The sequence below is a fragment of the Mizuhopecten yessoensis genome, unplaced genomic scaffold, assembly GCF_002113885.1.
Source record: "Mizuhopecten yessoensis strain PY_sf001 unplaced genomic scaffold, ASM211388v2 scaffold9117, whole genome shotgun sequence".
Classification (NCBI taxonomy): Eukaryota; Metazoa; Mollusca; class Bivalvia; order Pectinida; family Pectinidae; genus Mizuhopecten; species Mizuhopecten yessoensis.
Genome location: NW_018407887.1, coordinates 46,978 through 68,947, shown reverse-complemented (window position 1 = coordinate 68,947; position 21,970 = coordinate 46,978). Strand labels below are relative to the sequence as shown.

General features: G+C 34.5%; 1 protein-coding gene across 2 annotated transcripts in view; it reads right to left on the bottom strand.

The window, feature by feature from the left end:
- Positions 1–1,577: 1,577 nt before the first annotated feature.
- LOC110457393 (sodium- and chloride-dependent glycine transporter 1-like) overlaps positions 1,578–21,970 on the bottom strand; it is a 29,004-nt gene continuing 8,611 nt past the window's right edge. The window contains exons 1-15 of one of the 2 annotated variants that reach the window (XM_021508647.1): positions 19,066–19,298; positions 14,673–14,793; positions 14,245–14,376; positions 13,310–13,519; positions 12,660–12,708; positions 10,608–10,740; positions 9,406–9,540; positions 8,232–8,335; positions 7,399–7,523; positions 5,920–6,032; positions 5,470–5,607; positions 5,207–5,306; positions 4,355–4,470; positions 3,846–4,007; positions 1,578–2,896 (exon numbers count right to left, since the gene is read on the bottom strand). In XM_021508647.1, the coding sequence (XP_021364322.1) occupies positions 2,561–2,896; positions 3,846–4,007; positions 4,355–4,470; positions 5,207–5,306; positions 5,470–5,607; positions 5,920–6,032; positions 7,399–7,523; positions 8,232–8,335; positions 9,406–9,540; positions 10,608–10,740; positions 12,660–12,708; positions 13,310–13,519; positions 14,245–14,376; positions 14,673–14,793; positions 19,066–19,209 (2,118 nt within the window). In that variant the 5' untranslated portion in view covers positions 19,210–19,298 and the 3' untranslated portion in view covers positions 1,578–2,560. Of the gene's footprint in view, positions 2,897–3,845; positions 4,008–4,354; positions 4,471–5,206; positions 5,307–5,469; positions 5,608–5,919; positions 6,033–7,398; positions 7,524–8,231; positions 8,336–9,405; positions 9,541–10,607; positions 10,741–12,659; positions 12,709–13,309; positions 13,520–14,244; positions 14,377–14,672; positions 14,794–19,065; positions 19,299–21,970 lie in introns of those variants that run through there. The other variant, XM_021508648.1, reaches the window with a different exon arrangement.

The window sequence follows — 21,970 nt, the reverse complement described above, 5'->3', positions numbered from 1 at the left end:
ATTTTAATTCAAATCAATTTTGTCGACCAAATTTGTTATATATACAGAGGTGTCACTGTGAAATGACAGAAGTAGATGATCCAGCAGACATCCGTCGTGTTCAATTTTGAATTAATTTCAAGTTAAACTTACTAGTTTATAGTTTTTTTGTGTCTCTTTACTCGCAGTGCAGAATGGCATAGCTATACAAATTTTACAGGCAATACAATGCGATGTAATTAACCTCAAGAATCTCCATACCACTGCCAAAACCTGTAACTAAATGTTAGAAATTGTATCAAATTGTAGAAAAATAAACCTTACCGGACTTTCATGAGAAATCATACAAACAATGAAATTAACAAAATATAATCAACAATAGAGCTGTGCGAATCCTAGATTTCGGATTGTTATCTTACTATTCTAACGGACTGAGCTAATTGGTCAACGAATGTTTTTCTGGTCAAACGTTTTCTACAGTTTTTCGAATTGCAAAGGAATGGGAGGTTACTGTACGTAGGGATAACAACAGTGCAGTGAGACAGGAGTCATTTAATGTATTACATTTGCGGAAGATAACATAAGGGAGGTAACACAATCCAGTAGTTTTTGCAAGCATTTAAAACAATGATGCTATCAGGAAATTTTCGAAAAATGGGGAAACAAACTGAAAAAACTCCATACTTGGCCTCAAAACAATCACAAACTAGAAAAAAACGTGTAAACAATACAATGCGATATGAATGAAATTAATTTTGAAAAAGCAAAATACGGCAGGTCTACAGAGACAACTATCACTATGGCATACATTTTAACATTAATAGTGTATTAAATGAAGTATATGTAATTCGTTGTGCATGTTTGTTTTCAACAAGACGGTTTGTCGCATTACTACAACACATAAGGAACATGAATTTGACGGAATAATGTTTAAAAATTCAAAATAAATATTAATTTCAACATTTGTTGATGTGTATATCTCTCGTAAAATAATGATTTCAAATGATACTTTTCAACTGTGTTAAAGCTTGTCCTGTTCAAAACAATTGTGCTTTATTTGATTATTGATACAATCGAGTATTTTCATAAATTCATTTCTGGGCACCTATCACATTTTTTAATCATCAATAAATCACCTTAATTTAAATGACAAAAACCGTTACAGCTCTTAATATTAAATAAGTGTACAAAATAAAAGTTTAATTGACGCTACATATAATTATTTATCGATATAATTAATCAGGTTATTTGCAAGAAATGTTTGCGAAAGTAATGAAACAAACCAAGTTTAACTTTATCGAATAAAATGTGTATGTATACATTGATGCTAGTAACTGTTCAATGTAGTGTATTTATCAGATCAAAAGAATACAATGAGGACGAATTGATTACACGGTACTCATATAAGTGGTATATATGTACAATGATTCGTGTTGGGAAGGTGAATGCTCTGGGATTCTGTTTTTATGGATTGGTAGGCATGCCACAGACGGCTTACAAAGCGTGGAAACAAAAAACAGAAACAAGCAAGCAAAGAGGCGTCAATTGATTGAATTGATATTGCGTCGCCGCTCCCCGCACAAATAAAAAAATATATATTAGAAAGTTAATTATTTTGATTCCAATGTCAAATACATTGTTAGTTTAATTTGTATCATATATGAGATAATGGATAAGCGACATTATTACGTAGACGTCAAGACTATGTAGCAGTTCCCCCGATGAGATCTTACACAATGTTGATATATATATATAACAACTTTGTGGCATGGAAATGCGTTTGCGTTTGTTTATTGCGATTATGAAGAGGTTTACGCTTTGTAACCAGTTAATTCTTCAATTCATAAGAATACTAGCATCACACAAAGTCCTGTAAGAGTATCTGTTATTTACTCTTCATGCTATTCCTCATTTACATTGGCTGTATTTCTATTTTCTTTTTATATTAGTGACTATGTACTTATTTGTCTAATCTTGTTAGGTAAACAAAGTTGGTTGAGGTCCTGAGCTACTTTGTATACGAAACCACCATAAACACGTTGTATACGTTTTGTATCAGGTGTATACTATATCAATAGCGCTAGCACGAATTTGCACAATTGCAATTATTCGGGAAATTAGGCCCTCAACACCTTTCTGGTAAGATGGATAGGAAACACATACCACTAAACAATGAATGTGTTTTTACCAAAACAATTATGAAATATTTAACATTCTCACTTCCAAGTATGAGTACATGTTGTAACTGTCTCAACATTTTGGAATAGATAAAAGATCAGATATGTTCTAATGTTTCATAATTTTCTGCAAACACCCTAATACATTTTACGGCTTTATCCTTTCGAATTATCAGGGCAGAACATGTTCATGATATCTAGATACACTGTATATAATTGGACCACCTGATTAGTATATGGATACGTTCATTATTTACCTATCAAGTACATCAATTTGGAGCGGAGGTGATCTTCATCGTTTGATATTTAGCAAATGATGATAGCATGATGTCTCACATAGGAAGAGGTAGTGGAACGAAAACATTGTGCGTCACAAACATTTCTGGTCACAAACGTTGGCTGTTTCAAAATTTTGTTGAGTCGTCCTTCTTTCCAGATTCGTCTGGATGGGAGAAGGTACTGTTAATATAGCCATGCTCGTATGAGGGCTCTAGTCCTCCATTTTGCAGATCAGGTGCAGAAGGTACAGTGTTTGTTTGGCTGTAGTTACCATTTGCATATCCGCGAGGCTCGCCGGGTTCGTATGATATGACTTTGCCTTTTGGTCTATATAAACCGCCTTCGACATCCATATCGATGACAGGGGTAACTTCGACTGTTTGAGAATATCTCGGGCCGGTTCTGTTTTCAGGAAGCGCTGGACCCCATGCTCTGGTTGGGGTATTTACTCGTTTACAGAGCTTGAAAATACAGAAAAAATAATACCTATATTTTGAACGTCTATAAAGTACTTAAATGTTTTACATCAGTGAGGAATTTGAACTCTTTTGTATAGTTTCGAGTGCTTTAAATTTTACATTATTTACATTTTCTTCATGTAAGATATACAGTTTGTATGTCGGTCATTATAACCCAGAAAATTGAATAGAAACTATTAGATACAAATCTTAACAAAATAGATATCAACTCGACAGAATTAATCATATTCATGTTTGTTGTTGACTGCAATCATGAAAACAAATCGTGAAAATTGAAAACAAGATTCCCTCTTCGATAACACATCACCGAAAAATAACATTTTGTGAAAAATTTGGCAAAACTACATCTGTAAAATTCATAAAATTTAAAATGATCAACGTCAGACAAATGTTATATTAGAATAATTTTATTTTGGCTATTCCCCCAATGGTAGATTTTTTCATGTAACAGTGTATATCATATATCCACAGACAACACACAACGAGATGATGTCGTATACCGCAATGTTTTGTGCGGTATTTGTAATTCTACGTTCTGATTGGTTGAAGTTCCTTGGCGATGATATTACTGCGCAATATTGTTTTGAGCAACATTATTTTGTTTTTATAAGAAAAAGAATATATGCACTAACTGTGAAATAAACAAAGTATGATTGTCTTAATCAAACTATAAGGGATAACAATAATTATTGTTGAGGTTAAATGGTATATCTATTTCTGATAAGAACAAATACATTTTTCACAAAACGAACTTTTGTGCATAAAACGCTTCGCGGATTCATGCAAAGTGCACAGAGCTTTTTTTCGGTATCTACCTTATAACCCCAAAGTCAATCCAGTTTATTTCTTAAATATTGTCACTTCCACTGGAGATATTCTAAAAATAATTCATTTTAATTCTGATCGACTTCTTTCTTCAGAAAACACTCACCGTGAATAGCCCATTCTTGCACATGTAGATGATGTACCAGATAGGCATAAAACATAGAGCGCCTGCTACAATCAACCAGCCAATCGCCTGAGCCCAGTCTGGGTACACGTATCCGTCAGACACAAATTTCTCGTAGTCGATACACTTCGCTACTATAACAGCCTGGGAAACATTAACAGTCGTCAAATGTTATGATATTTTTTTCATCCAAATCAACATGTCAATTTTGAGTATACATTCAAAAGCATTTTGGTGAACCGCTATTATAACAGCAAACATTTTACTATGGTAACGTGAACAATAAATTTATTTTATTATTTGTTTATTTTGCTTTTTATTCATATTTCTGAAATGGATGTAAAATTATAAAAATAAACGGTCCATTGTATATATAATATAGCAACATAATACTTCTTAAGTAATTAATGACGTAGAATGACCACATACGGCGTCCTCATTTAGTCAACACGGACACCTAATAAAAGTAATAAATCATCTTTTCAACTTACCGCCAAACAAATAGGGGAAACAAAACACCACATGATTCCAAAGAACAAAAAGCTTATCGTGATACAAGTGTTTTGCCCAAGCATCATTTCAATATCCTGTTTGAAATTCCAAAATCCTGAAACAAGTAAAAAGTGATGTTAGTTTCAAGATATGAATTATTTACAAAATTACCACATATTTGGATTTCACTGAAGATGAGAGCATTTTTATTTAAGATACTTCGTTATTGATGCATGTTTGATTGGAGGCAAAAACTGAAAATAAACTTAAATGTCACGCAAAAGAAAAGAAATATTTTGTTAAAAGCACGATGTGACATGTACATGTAAGTATGGTTCTATGTTGACCACGTTTTGTAGCTGTTATAAAAGAAATCGGGATCAAATTTTAAGCATAATATTCAGTACCGATACCATATTCCCCACGAATAAATCCGGCTATACGAATACGGTTAAAGAAAGCAATATTAGCTCTGTATTTAACTTTCAATTTTATCAACTTTGACAGTAATAGAGGTTTATTATATTTGTACGGAGGAAACATGGACATTACCCCTAATCATGTTCTCCATAAGCGGAAAAAAAATATGAATCATGGGAGTTTATTAAAGGTCATTTGTTTACTGAGGTATCTCCTCACGTTTTGATGTTTTCCCAGTTCCTTGTAAGGAGGACGTACAACGTAAAGATCAATGATATTGTCTAAAAACATTAAATTGCTATTGTGATAGTAACATCCCTTTGAAAACGTTACACTTATATCTGGAAAGCACTGAATTCACTAGGAAAGTGTTGAGTTTAACAAATGTCAAGGTAATACACTTACCGTAAATGTCAAGGTAATACACTTACCGTAAATGAAGTTGATGGCAATGAGCTCAGCAAGTCCGATGAATAACATAGGAAACCCACTGATGAAATGGTCTGTCATCTCAAACATGTAGTAGCCTCCCTGCAAACACAACGAATTGTTATTCTGTTTGCCCAAACACGGTCAAATATAGTTACATTAAGTTTTCCTATCCCTTGTTTGTGTTCTTTTTTGTGCGTATTGCTCTCTAGGATTAAATAAAAAATTGTAGCTTGAAATCAATAGTAAACCGTTCAGTAATTACCTCTGTGACCATGGGCAGTCCGAGCAAAAATCCAGTGAGGCATATCAAAAACCGGAAACCAATCTTTCGCCATTTTGTGTTTAAGATATTGCTAAACTGATCCATGAGACCGGTAATGACAGCTTCCACAATAGAAAACTGTAAACAATAGCAATCAGAATATTTAAACCAGTGTCAACATAAAAGGAAGAAGTCGGAAATCAGTTCTATTACATATACCGCGGAGACACAAGATCAATAGGAAATAAATCATGGCGGCACACAACAAAAACAGAACTGAAGATGTAGTAAGAGAATTGGAAGTAGGTTTTTTTTTTTTTTTGTATGAACTTTTTATATTTCGGTATTGGATTGGCCATTAAAGAGATGCGGCATTGTTCATTATGAAGTTGATTATGTATGACATACTTCAATAAGAAATCGTATTTCTTAAATGTCTAGGGAATTTACCTGAGAACTGAAGCCAAGAGTCATCATCATGAAGAAGAAGAGGATGGCCCATAATGTAGGAACTGGCATCTGTGAGAGGCCTTCTGGGTACACAATGAATACTAGACCTGGACCTTAAAACAGTAATACAATTATTGGTGAAATGAAGAAAGCTGCAGATGGTAATCGGTAATGCTTTAATGTATTGATATAGAGTAAGAATTTAAAATACCAAGTCGTTTCAATGGTCTCTATTCATGAAATAGTTGTTTATATTGCAGTGATAATTTCTATGAGAAATTTGAAGAGACTAAGGGTCATATGCAGTTTTCCTTTTTCTATACGTCAATTTAACTATTCAACATGATTCAGGCAAGCTACAAAATGGTTTGTTTGATCACAAATCACTTGCTTGAGCATGTGAATGGATTCATGAACGCAGGCCCATATACATGTAGCAATTACAACTGTATGCCCACTCAGGCAATATGGAAACTGTTAAAACTTTTCTACACAGTAGTATATATTGCTAAAATTCACTGCAAGATTGTATTTAAACCGTGTCTTTTTGAAAGGTTTGAACTGCTACAGAAGGTTGTGCATGCTTTATAAATGTCATCATCAGGTAGTACCTGAATATTTATCAAATAGTGTGTCTCTAGTGCGAGATGGTCACTGTAGGAATACAAGATTTGCTATTGAAAATAATTATAATGTACCAAAACACAGAACTGTTTTATCATTCCAGACACTTTTTTATTAACAGTATTAACGACTGGAATGTTTTACCCAGTGACCTAAAGAAAATAAACAATTTTACCACTTTCAAACGAAAACTTACTAAATACTGTATAGCAATGTCTTAGATTTTAACTTGTTTCTCCATGTAACCAAAACTTGTTACTTTCTAAATAGACTTCTTATCTAAATTATATTAATATTTTAGATTATAGTATATTAGCTTATAACTATATCAATTTTTATTGTTTGCTATATTAGCATGTATGTATATTAGGTACATGCCATTTAATTGATGAAATACCTTTGCATGAAACTTTATGCATTCGGTGATACTCTTAACTAAAATAACTGTGATATAACCTTATATATGTCGATTGCATCAATATATATGTAACTTTTAACTAGCACATGTTTTATTAGCAAGATTACCATGTTTACTTATATATCGATTGCGTAAAAATGTTATTTTATCAACCTATGTATTTTACTAACAAGAGGACCATGTGGAAGATAAGCCTTTGGCTAAACTTGTATTTTATCCTCGATAAATAAAGTTTATTATTAGTATTATTATAACTGCTGCCAGTTCCGTTAAGTTTAATGGAAACAACTAAAACTAATATTTTAAAACAAATAATGCTTCACCGCTTAAATGTCTTATCAAACATTGTGGCTGATTATTTCATTTGGAAGACTCTTTCCCATGATACTTTTGGGGCTTCAATTCAGACAAACATGTGTGAGAAATTATAAACTTACCACCGGTAGCGACATCTTCCACAGACACACCCTTCGAGTATGCCATGAATCCAAGTACGGAAAAAATGGCAAACCCGGCGTAAAAACTGGTTAAACAGTTGATTACCGGCACGAGCAAAGCATCCCTGTAATGAATAGCTTAATTAGGACAAGACTGCTACAGTTTTTTCTTACGTCGAACTAAATTGTCTAAATTAATGTTTATATGTACAAATATTTATATGATTTATCTTTTTACAGAATCCTTTGAAACATATGTTAACATTATTATGTAATCGACAAAATTGATGTTTTATTCTACGAGTATGCGACATACCTATTGAATTGATCTATTGGAAACATTTCTTACTACTTTCAATTTTAAGTATATGTTCCAGTTGATTTTTAGCAACATATTAAAACATATCAGGATTTGAAATATGAAATTTTCACCAACATGATTAGAATCCGAAACATCCAGAAAAAAACAGTTCAATGTTTTTATAAAAAAGGTAATTTGGGTGTTTCGTGTTCACATCTACCCAAATGTCAACTACCCTTTTCACCTAGATATATCTCCCCTTCACACAAGATTACAAAGTTTCAATCCAAACGTAATTTACTACAACTTAAAGTATATCATATAGCATCTGAAAATATTCATGCATTCAGCTTTTCTTGTAATTTAAACTCACGAAAAGTATAAGAATGATAAAATTCGCGAACATCAGTGGGAAATCATCAGAGAACTTCTAAACTTCTTTCCGTCAACACACTGTTTTGCCTTACTTTAAGTCGTTTTGTTTATTGACTTACTGTTAATAAAAGAAACCCAATAACACGGTAAAACTAACCTTAAGGTAAGATTTGTGAACTTATTGTAACTGGCCATAGCTATAAGTCCTCCCTGACATGCGCTGAGTGAGAAGAAGATCTGTGTGGCAGCGTCACTCCATACCTTGAATGAACAGAATTGAAAGCGATGAAACTTATAATTCGTACATAAAAACACAAATCGCATACTTTTATTTGATTCAATGTGTTTCTTTGCGTTAATGTTCACCAACAACTGCTAAAGTAAATGATTTATCTTTTTTTTGAAAAATGAACGTAGCACAAACACAAGCAGACTGCATCTTTAAAATCTAGTAATCGATACAATTTGCAAAATGTGAATTTCACTGATCATACAAACAGTCCTTCAAAAATCCACAGTAATTTAGAAAGCAGGTTAGAAAACAAAACAACAAAATGCTTCAACGCAGGAATAGGGATTGCTTGTTTACCATACGATGTGCAATTTTGACTAACTATATTTATACATATACATACATATATATCAATTTAATTTGTTACTTACTTTAGAGTAGATAGCATTAACTTAATTCAGGGAAACAATTTTAAGTGAATCAGTGACGATAATGTGAAATATTTATTTGTCAAAAATGATTACAATCATTTCAAAGATGCAAATTCTAAAAACCGAAATAGCGTTGCACTCAAATTAATTTTCCTAGTCAAAATAAAGAATTCCTTCTATATTTGGAGATAATGGTGTAATCCAAAAATAAGTTTACGCATCAACGAATTCATCTCAGTTTTAGAACTGGAACTCTCTCATTCAGAAACAATATCTCATCTACTTGAACCCACACAAGTGTTGGCGACTTTGTCCAAGATTAAGTAATGAAACGTTTTCTTTGATAATCGACATCACATCTACTATAACCCACATTAGCGTCGGTGACGTTTTCCCTGATTAAGAAATGGAACGTTCTCTTTGATAATCGACATGACAGCTACTAGAACCCACATCAAGAAATGGAACGTTCTCTTTTATAATCGACATGACATCTACAATAACTCACATTAGCGTCGGTGACGTTTTCCCTGATCAAGAAATGGAACGTTCTCTTTGAAAATCGACATGACAGCTACAATAACTCACATTAGCGTCGGTGACGTTTTCCCTGATCAAGAAATGGAACGTTCTCTTTTATAATCGACATGACATCTACAATAACTCACATTAGCGTTTGCGACTTTGTCCCAGTCGGGTGTAATGTAGAACATGATCCCGTCGTAGTAGCCATCAAGTGTGAGTCCACGGACTAGAAGGACCGTCAGCAGTACATACGGAAAGATGGCCGAGAAATATACCACCTACAAAAGCACAACACAAAGGCACTGGATATTATTTAGTATGCAAAACTATTATATAAATAGTGTACTTAACGAGATCGATATATCATGTTTACTCAAAAAGGTATTAAAAAAACCCGTGCAAATTCGGGGAAAGAATAGGCCTGCTTTATCACACTGCATGATTGTAAGCGGCGACTAATATAGGCTCCATTCATGATAGGGGTTTTTCCTCCGGTTCTTTTCCGAAGGGAATATGGAAAAACACAAAATTGATCTGCTGCCCCCATTGCATCACTTTTTTTCGTTTCCTATCTTTCCTGTCTTATTCCTTTTCTTTCTACTTTTAACTCAGGCGGTGTCTCCCTAGGCAACCGTCCTTATATGAACCAGGCTTTTGCGAATACCTTAGGACCAAGACAAAGAAACAAGTATTAAATAATGATTTTTTAACGAATTTGTAAGTTCAAAGAAGTCGTTTGTAGCTCATTTGCGAAAATGAAGTTTCTTAGGGTAATTACATTGTATAATAGCTGTGAAATACTGTAACCCTGCAGTAAGCATATGTGATTATCACTCGAAATCTGAAGTTAGGATATATTTAAAAAAAAAAGTTTATCTAAAACAAACAATGGTTAACATTTAAGTAATTTAATGTAATTGAAGTAAAAAATACAAAATGTATTATAATAAGAATACGTACAGTATTTTCATTTTATTAACTGATTTACTCTTAATGTAAAAACAGTTACATGGTATCAATAAAATTGTCTAAACCAATGTGAATACAGGAAATTCCATATTAATGATCGTCTTGAATTTCAACATTATATACTGCATGTAACAACAAAGATATGAAGACAATGCCAATAATAACAGGATCAAGAAAATGTTGATAACTATAAAATAACATCTAAGTTATTAACACCATCAAATATTTTCGAAAGAATAGATTCCATAATGTTAAAGGTGATCTGGCATTGATTGGAAATTGAATTAATGATTGAATTACTAGAAGAGGTACACGTAATTACTCGCCAAGGGAATGAACACATTTACATGATACATGTAGGAAGAAGAAATCTTACCTTTCCCAGAGACTGGATACCTTTTGACAGGACTAGGAAGACAATAAACCATCCCAATAGGTTACAAAGCATGACATCCCATTTCACGTTTCCCGGCTCACCAATTCCGCCTGACCTTCCTAAAACCTTCTCGCTGTTCCGAAAAAGTAACGAATACTCAATAAATCAACTCGATCACTTCTTTTTTGAAATTCGTTTTAATTAGCCTTTTTTCCCCATATTACTAACATGTGTATTATTATTTTTATTCAGTTTTCCAGGTATGCAAAACATTGATTGATCTATTAACTATGTGTAATACTGTTATTTTATATACCGGTATGCCTAACGGTTACAATGAGGAATTATAAGAAGAAAATTTAAGTATTATTTAAATGTATGTTATTAGACATGCGCAACGCAAACACGACATATCTGTGTAGTACCTTCATCTTTCCAAATAAAAGGCAGTACACTCTGCTGGTGGTATTTCTAGTCCCTAAAGTTTCCCGTAACCTTAATGGCCACAGTAATCTCCTTTTTAAGGAGTTGCGCGGTTCCTAATTTGCACACTTTACTAATGATTTAATTCAATTAGAACTGCCCCTCTTTTTATACAGTCAATGATACAATCTGGAATTTTAACGATTTGGCCCCTAGCATGATTGATGAGTCAAATAAGGACAAACGAGTTGCATGGTGCAATGAAATTCATATTTGGCATAATCTATCTTTAACAATTTTTTTTTAACGTGCATCTTTGTTTGACTGATACTTACGGCTTTTTGAAGTCTTTTAACATCACATTTTGGTTTCAATAGACTGCGATATTAGGCAAAGATAGCATTTGCTCTTACCCTGGACATGTGTATCCGCACTTTTACCGGTGCGGGATTTCCTTATCTCACCCTAGGGTTGAGACTGCGGGGTTTGCCCTATTCATAACAATGGTATGACGTCACCGCAACAATACAATGACGTCACGTCAACAATCCCTCAACGACACGTCAACCCTGAACTTAGCATGTAACGTTGTCATTACATTGTGTATATGATACACAATGGGAGAACAGGGTAAGAGAAAAAGAATCATTCACCCCCTTGTGGGTAAGATAGAGGAAGCTAAACAATCGGGGAAAGATTCTATAAGTTGCCAAACACTCGGCACAGCCTCGTGTTTGGCAACTGAAGAATGTTCCCCCTCGGGTTGAAATTCCCCTATCTCACCCCAAAGGGAGTGAGAAATTATATTAGTCTTTTGTAGTCACATACTGCTGGAATATTTTCTATACCATTCGGTCTTAAGTTGCTATTGCTATAAGAACCATGAGGTGATATTTAGTATAACAAATTGGACAGATTTAACAAATGTTTAATGATCATACAAGGGAAATTGCAATCACTATAGATGAACTTCTATATAATAGACATCAGACATACGTATGGTCAGGGTCAATCAGTCATACGTATGGTCAGAGTCAATCAGACATACGTATAGTCAGGGTCAATCAGTCATACCTATAGTCAGGATCAATCAGACATACGTATGGTCAGGGTCAATCAGACATACGTATGGTCAGGGTAAATCAGATATACGTATGGTCAGGGTCAATCAGACATACGTATGGTCAAGGTCAAACAGTCATACGTATGGTCAGGGTCAATCAGTAATACGTATAGTCAGGGTCAATCAGTCATACGTATGGTCAGGGTCAATCAGACATACGTATGGTCAGGGTCAATCAGACATACGTATGGTCAGGGTCAATCAGACATACGTATGGTCAGGGTCAATCAGACATACGTATGGTCAGGGTCAATCAGACATACGTATGGTCAGGGTCAATCAGACATACGTATGGTCAGGGTCAATCAGACATACGTATGGTCAGGGTCAATCAGACATACGTATGGTCAGGGTCAATCAGACATACGTATGGTCAGAGTCAATCAGTCATACACTCTAGCAATATCAAGGTCAAATATGGTAAGGAAACAAATATGTAGCACATTATTTTATAAATATCAGATATAACGTTAAGACACTTGGACTTTTCCAGAAACGATACTCACAAGAAGTACTCTTCACTTGCACTGGTCGTCGTATTGCTTGTATAGTTTACTGAATATAAACAAAACAAATAATATATATATATATATATATATAAGAAGGCTTTTTAACATTGATGTAAATGTATTACATACGCATAAGTTTTATTGTATATTTTCTAATCAAATAGAACACGAGTTAAGCTACAGATGTATACTGCATATCTACTTCGGTCGAACTCAAGACTGCGTCTGCCTTGGTCAATAGGTATATAACTTATCTAAAAGTAATCAAGACAATTCATATAAATAGAAAAACGTTACATAATATTTTTGCAGACACATGACACTATATGTTAAAAGCGAGGGTTCCTGTATCATCGTAATACAACTGCATTTTTTTTACAGTTGCCAAGATAAAAAGCTTTTCTTTTTGGGGGATGGGGGTGGGGTGGGTGGGGGTGGAGGTGGGGGTGGGACTTGTTCATTAAGGGATGTTAAGTGGTGAGTAACCTGCTTTGTTAGGAAACCTTAATACGTTGTAAATTCAATTCGTTCAATATCAAATATATTTCGAGATTTTATGACTGGTGAAATATGAAGAAAAAAATTCATAATGAACCACTTAGTATCCAGATTATACACGACTTGAACATTAAGTAAACTTCACTTACAACACTCTGGCCTTGATCCTTGCCAGGGGTCTGCCAAGGACATATTTAGGGTGCTATCGTGACAGTCACACGTGTTCCAGCTATTGTCACATGTAACCCACGGAAGTGCCGACGTCATCGATGCAAAGAAGTAGTAGATGCAATACGCGATGACGACGTTGTAATAAATTGAGATCATGGCGGGAATGATGACCAAACACATACCAAGACCTGTAATAGTAAAAAAACTAATATTGATCAATTATGATTTTTAGGTGAATATGTTGTTATATAAAACGGAGAGATATACTGATCGAGACGATATAATGTGATATCAGAATTTAACTATGTCCGCTATTTATCATTAAACAAGATAGAACCTATGAAACTCAATAAATGAGTACTACAATTGGCAAAGAGTTTTGTGATATTGAAATGACGAAAAAAAGAGAAAATTAACCCGCCGTTTTTTAAACCAGTAACAACCAGTCAATATCTTATAGCAACCAATGAGCAAGTAGGAAAATGATGTTATATATTACCAGGTTGAAGAAAAGGTAAAACTAACACTGTTGACATACACTGGCGTAGTAAAACCATTCATGAGTTAGTTGTGGGGAAATCTGTTTTAAATATGGGTTTTGTTATACAAAATCAAATAGTTTAATTGAAAAAATCGAATTTCAATTATGTCTGATACCATATTCTACGTTTACCTGTTCCATTAACATTGTTGATGACAGAAAGCGTAAAAAATGGTATTATTGCAGTTAAATAAATTTCCATAAGAGTGATTCCAAGTCGATGAAGTTTAAAATACTTATGTTGGTAAATCCCTCTGTACATTGAAGCACTTTTTACATTTTCTAAATAGTGAAGAGAAAGTATGAATCGCAATCTTCGTGCAATTTAGGCGACAGATAGAAGCATCTGGATACTTTTACACCTCTACAAACCTTTGAGTGCAGGATTGATGGTCCATACTTTTAAGGGTCCAAGACTTGCAAACTGTCCTAAGCTTAGCTCGAGGTAAAATATAGGAATTCCAACCAATAGGAGGCAGATGACATATGGAATCAGAAAGGCACCTGTATAAAAACACACACAAAAATGTTAATAAATCGAACAGTGAATAATTTATTTTGACGGAAAAGTTCAAATTATGGAAGTATAAGCTTTATCAGCATAATATACACATCCATTACAATTTCTCTAGGGCTTAACTTCCTCGTCTGTATTGAAACTCCATGGTGACTTTCGTTTTAATATTCGTACTTTCACCTCAAACATAATTTTCAGTCATAAGATCAAAATATGAACTTTTCCTTTCAGTATTCAGTCTAGAAAGACATAATATATATTGATATAACTGCTTTACACTTACCTCCGCCGTTTTTAAAACACAGATATGGAAACCTCCAGACGTTGCCAAGGCCCACAGCGTATCCTACACAGGTCAAGATAAACTCTATCTGGCTGCCCCACGCCTGTCGCGGTTGATCGCTCTACACAACAAAAAAACTGTTTTGTCAGGAACATGGTACGAATGCATCAGTTATAATCTCGGAAAAGAGGTTGTTTTGCTAGGAAAGTAATCCCTTCTGAACAGAAGATAAAGCAACCAAAAGGAGCGCTTTTATTGGCTTAGAGTAACTTTCCCGTACATCTTTCTGTCGGCTTTGCGGCCCATCACTAGGACACTCACTTTCAAGCTACGAATATATAATTCCTGGATGGTAAGATTTATAATCTGAAGGAAAAGAGTGGGCCTATTAAACAAAATTAGTATTATAACATGTCCTGTAGAAACTGACGAGAACAGAAATCGATAAACCTTTTGATTTAAATACACCTTAAAGTGCTCTGTGACCAATGGTGATTAACCCTTACAACAATAGTTTATTGTCAGAATTCAAACATGTGTTTCACATTAGAAACACAAAAGGATATGACATTTTTTAAACATATATTTTGTAATGATATTCATTTGCTTCTATTAAATTTGAAAGATTCTTCAATATTGCCACCTTTTAATATTAAGAAGCTAGCATCTTTTGCAGCTATGTCATTACATTAGACGATATAGCTTTGGAGACATCAATTCACCCTACAGACTGAATCAAATGTCATTTAAGCACAGAACTGCTTTTAGTTAACATTCATAACAATAGGAATGTCAACTGGACAAAGACGGATTCAAGAAGTGTGCTAGGGTGGATTCGCTTTTTGTCCGATGGTTATTCATATTGCATATGAATGCCAACTGAAAACAGTTCCGTGCTTATATTTACCATTTTTTTAATCTGTTTACCTAATTGAAAATTTATATTACACCTATTATCATTCAGTATTGAGTTCAAATATTATCTATATTTGGTTGATGAATAGAACAGTCATCTGTCCAGGAAATATCAGTGTTATACAACTTGAAGATTATGACGTCATAATAATGATGACGTCAACAATCATATAATTGCATTAATTGCCTGATTGTCTGAACGAGGCAATGTTATATAATGACACTACCATACGGTGTTAAACATACAGGTTTGTTTGTCCAAATAACAATTACAGTGTATAATACAATATTTGGGGTACATTGGGAAATTAATTCGTGGTTGATGCATCGGAAAGGGATCGATATTTCACTACTCAGCGTGCCCTCCTATAAAACAGACGCTTTTCTACGCGTATACTAAAGCAAGCCGTGAATGTCTTCTTCCTTTGAATATTTAAATCGTGAACCAGTCATAGTCCAAAGCAAGGGTTCCATTTAGTTTAGAGAGAGCTAATGTTAGTCGTTTGTTAACGAGGCCTGTGTGACACGTATACATATAAAACATGGTATACATCTGTGACGTCTGTCTGATAGTCAATGTCAATGTACTGAAGCTAATTAAACATAACTCATTCTTTTTACCAACTGAAGAATAAGACTCACGATCTGCAGCTAAGGAATGGTAGGTAACAAGTTTTATACTATGACATATAAAGTTGAAGCCACTATGAGCAAAAGCATCCACCTGCTACCAAAATGTAAACTTGCTAGCCTCTATCAAAACCAGTGCAAAATTAAATCGTTTGCAGTCTGCGTTAATATTTTCAGAGCCGCATTTGTCTCATTATTAACATTAAGTTGCCTCATTTTACAGACAACTGTCCGGCCTATCGTACGTGTAAAATAAACATTACTGGTTCATAACATGGAATGGCACAGTACAACTGCATAGGCATAATCAATGCTATTTGCACCTGTACACCTTTTTAACTGTGTGACCGGTTGTTGAACCTTTCATATTATACCCTATGGATTGAACAAATACTTATGTGGGATACATTATGGAACATTGGTATAAAAAAAAACCAAGGACGGAGGGACTGACGAATGTAACAGAGGCTCGACCTAACTTCGCCATGGAAAGCAATACAAGGAATCCGCTCCTGAATATTCATGAAGCACATGTCGTAAGTCCATGTCACCTTATACTATTTAACATGAAATGTTCGTTGTGTATAAACATTCGTGGTTTTCGTGGTTGCTATTGAACCACGAATATACATACAACAAGTTTGAATGATATACGTGTAAACTGTTTGTTTATATAGGATATCCACGAAAGTTTTTACCACAAAACGATCTACATGGCTTCAAACCACGAAGGAAAGTGCTCACGAACATTTCTTGTTATCTATAAACTTTATTTATTTAACAACAATTATGAAACAAGTTATTTCAACTTATATTAATCACACGTGTTGGCCCGAATGTTAGCGCGTGGGGGGTCTTATTGTGGGAGGAAACCGGAGTACCCGGAGAAAACCCACGTGTTCGGGCAGGTGACCCCAACCTTTTCACGTCCCCGGCCGCCTTGGTGAAAGGCAAGTGCGCTATCCACTGCACCAACCGACCACCCAAAAATGTCTTGTTATAGAGTAGGTTTTTGGCAACATGTAGGCAAATGTTTCAACTTATGTCACCTCTTGATGTAGAAGCCATGTTGCTGTACACGTAACTACTTCTACATGCAGGTGTGCTTAACGCAAACAAAACACCTTAGTGTTTATTTACTATGTTTTTACATTAAGGGCTGGGATAGCGCAACTCTTCAAGTATTATTTAACACTAAGGAACATACTTTACATCATATTGACACTGTGCCTCTTCATTTGTTGTATATATTTCAGAGATCGCTTATTGTTACCGGGTTAACACAGTGATACTCTAATGATAATAATAACAATATTTGCGTGAGGGTTCAGTGTGGTCTAAAAGAATCCTCGAGGTATACAATTAATATTTTGACAATATTAGTGTCAGTCACACCCTTAGTATAAAATATACATTAGAACGCATGATGAGAGGAGATTCTGCTACTTAAGTAGATACGGCGTATTCTATCTTAGCGTATTGCAGAGTTATCTTCTCTTGGGACCAGGTATTGATTGTTACATCACTTGTTTGTGAGAGTAACGTCATTATTTTTTGAGAAAACGACGTAATTTTCTCGCACAAGCCAATGACGTTACAATCAATACCTGCTCCAAAGAGAAGATAACTCTGCAATACGCAAAGACGGAAAAGAATTCAAGCTAAGCATTGAGGAAAACAAACTAGATGACAATTTACAAGACACGCAGTAAATATTGTGCAAGGCAATGTAGTCTGAGTGAGAAAACTCTTGTTATTTGACGACATTTTAGAAAGAAGAAAAAACGTAACAGCATCAGCTAGTGTTGATGAACTGTATGTCCTGCGTCGTAGTTACAATAGTTCAGTGATTCAGACAAGGCCCAGACATATCAATGTTTATATGCAAATAAAACATGTAATAAACATATCAACAAGAGAAGGGACATGTTATTTCATACGATCAGTGACGACACGGCTGTACGTCAGGCGTGCCGTGGAATACATTACACTAGTAGATGCATGTCCTAGGTATATGTTTACCGTCATACTGAGGATAACATATACCATCTCTATATTACATGTTATGAGTGACGCGATCTTTACCACTGGTATATTTTACACCAATGACAAATACCAATGTTATATTACCTGATGTTTACAATCGATATATTGGTGTAAGCATTTTAATAAAGGGAGGTGATCCACAGTTTATTTCAAATACTCACTTTTTTAATCCGTCGTTTGCTTAATTTTGTAGTTAGTTGTTAAAATTGTTCAATAATAACGAAAAGGTGGCATGTCGAAACAAACAATTTCTAATTTAAACTTGAGAACCAAAATTTTGTCAAATATCAAAACAATATATATGAACATTGTCAGCAGAAATGCATTTGATTTGAGTATGAAAGCAAAAACTCTCGTGACGTAACACGTTGTTTACTTATGATGTCATCAATTTAAGTTGTTCATGAGGATCTTGTCGCTTCGCTCCGGATAACATTGCGAATGCCCATGCGTCAAACGCTCAAATGACTACGTTTAATTATTGGCGCCAATTTTATTCAAATAGGGCTATTCCGCCAGTGTCGTTTAAAGGACGACGCATATACAAATCGCAGTGAATACATAAATCATTTAAGAACAAATTGATAAAATTAATCAATTGTTCTATTGTAAAAATGTAATCATATGGATTGAACGGCATTTTGTTTTTAAATTTTCATGCCGGTATAAACGCAAATCGGTTACATCCATATTAAACATGAAGCGGGCTTCATGCAATATGGATGTAACCGAGTTGAGATCATACCGGCATGAAAATAAAATAAGAACCATCTTTCAATCCCTATCAAATAAATAACCTTACCGCAGATGTGTTCACAACTGAATCAGTTGGTTCGGAGACGACGGGGTCCGGAGCGCTATTACCAAATGAGAACACGTTTCCAAATGTTCCGAAACGTTTTTGTTTCTGAAGGCTCCCTTTGTCAAATGAAGTTTGTTCCGACATGATACACAATCATAAATGCATTTCTTATATTCAAACTACATTCAACGACTACCAAAGCCTGGCATCCCTTCTATCTTAGTAGTATATATGTATCCATATAAAAAATGGCAGAGCTGAGTATGGACAATCACGCATGATTTCGGATTCATGTCATTGGAATGTAAAAGTTAGTATAAGATTTAAGTAGAAGATTAAAGTAGCCGTGACAGTGAATAACTGCAATCATAGTCAGCTAATCAAAGTCTAGTTAGCTTAACGAAATGTCATTAAAATCTTTATTATGATCTGAATTGCAACCTGTCTTAGAAACAGCCTGTTATTATAGCCACGTGCCTCAAATGTAAAATGTCTATAATTACCACCTGTCTATAACTAGCACCCGTCTATACACATGTAGGTAACAACATGTACACATGCACATTCAGTTTTCGACTGCATATATAAAAATAATAATATACAACATTTATAGCGCCCTATATAATTTGTAAAATTACTCTAAAGCGTTTTACAACATATGGATAATAGTAATGGTTATAATTGTAAAACAAAGGTTTACAATCACTTTTATACATTTAAGCAAGCAATGTGCACATAATTGAACAAATAAAAGGGTGGTCTTTACATGACGTCTATGCAAGGATTTTAAAATGCAGACGTGTAGAGGTGAGTTTTGATGTCCCTCTTGAACTTGGCCAGGGTATTTGACTTTCCAATAGCAGATGGTAAGCTATTCCACAACGTAGCCGAAACCCTCCCAAAGCATCTGTTATACCATATATACGTATTGCTAACTTCCATTTGCCTATAACTGCCTCCACTCTATAACTGCCACCTGTCTATAAATGCCACCTGTCTATATAACTACCACCTGTCTATATAACTACCACCTGTCAATATAACTACCACATATCTATATAGCTACCACTTGTCAATATAACTACCACATGTCTATATAACTACCACCTGTCAATATAACTACGCCCTGTCTATATAGCTACCACCTGTCTATAATTACCACCTGTCTATATAACTATCACCTGTCTATAACTAACATCTGTTAATAACTACACATTGTCTATATCTACAACCTGACTATAACTACAACCTGTCTATAACTACCATTTGATTGTGTCTACATCTACAACCTGTTTATAACGACTACCTGTCTATAACTACCATCTGTCTATAACTTCCACATGTATATAACTACCACAGCTAGTCAATAACTACCATCTGTCTATAAATACCACCTGTCTTTAACTACCACAGCCAGTCAATAACTACCACCTGTCTATAACTACCACAGCTAGTCAATAACTATCACATGTCTATAACTTTACACCTGTTTTTAACTACCTACTGTCAATAGCTACCACAGCCAGTCGATAACTACCATCTGTCTATAACTACCAACTGTCTATAAGTATCATCTGTCTATAAATACCACCTGTCTATAACTATCATTTGTATATAACTACCATCTGTCTTTAACTAACATATGTATATAACTTTCACCTGTCTATCACGACCACCTGTCTATAACTATCATCTGTCTATAAATACCACCTGTCTATCACGACCATTTGTCTATAACTGACATTTGTCTATAAATACCACCTGTCTATAACTACCATTTGTCTTTAACTACCATCCGTCTATAACTTCTACCTGTCTTTAACTAACATCTGTCTATAAGTTCCACCTGTCTATAACTACCAGCCAATCCAATAATTACCATATGCATATAATATCACCTGTCAATAACTACCATTTGTCTATAAGTTCCACCTGTCTATATATATCAACTGTTTATAATTATTACCTGTAAATAACTATCATCTGTAAAAAAAAATATAACTTGTTTATATTTACAACCTATAACTTACTCCTGTCTATACCAGCTATCGGTCTATATACAACTTCCACAGTCTATAACTACCACTTGTCTATATCCCCGACCTGTCTAAAACTAAAAGCTGTCTCTAACTACAATCTAACTATTGCTATCTCATTCCTATAAGCTACCAACTGTCCATAACTTCTACCTGTCTATAGATATTTTTCCATAACGACATGCATGTATTTACCTAAATCTTACTACAAATCAATAACCTTTAACTAGTTTGTGTCTCTAGGTGTCCCAGCTGTCTAAAATACTAGCGGTCTTAGACATGTCTTACTGTTTATTATAACCATAAAAGTAAGGCACTTTTCCCCTCTCGCTACTGTTGTATGCACGCAGGTCCCGTCAATAGTTTCATGATTCCTTGCAGTTTTTTCTCCAATCGGAAACAGAAATCATATATTCTTAAGAAAACCATGTGATTTTCCAGGAACAATATCAGCACAGAAAAAAATCGAAACCGCCTGTTTTCAAACACATTTATTAATGACAAAAACAGTCAGGTCATCAATACAACGGTCTTCCTTAGAACATGTTATAAATTTCTCTTGTGTAGCTCACCAGGTTTTATATGACTGAGAAGTTTTACAGAACGAACAGTGTCGGTTCGGCAATTTGGTCTACGCCTGGTTACCATCTTAAGAATGGTATTGTATTCGGAAATATGTTATTATTGTATTCGTAAATACTTGGTTATCTTACAACCAAGTGTACATTATGTATTTGTATGCTTGCTTGAGAAAAACGAAAAGCAAAACAAAACAACATTATTTCGTCCTCAACTTTGAATAAGACATAGCTTCATTTTATCTGAGCACAAACACAAAAAAACAAATAGTTACCTTACCAAGTTTGTTT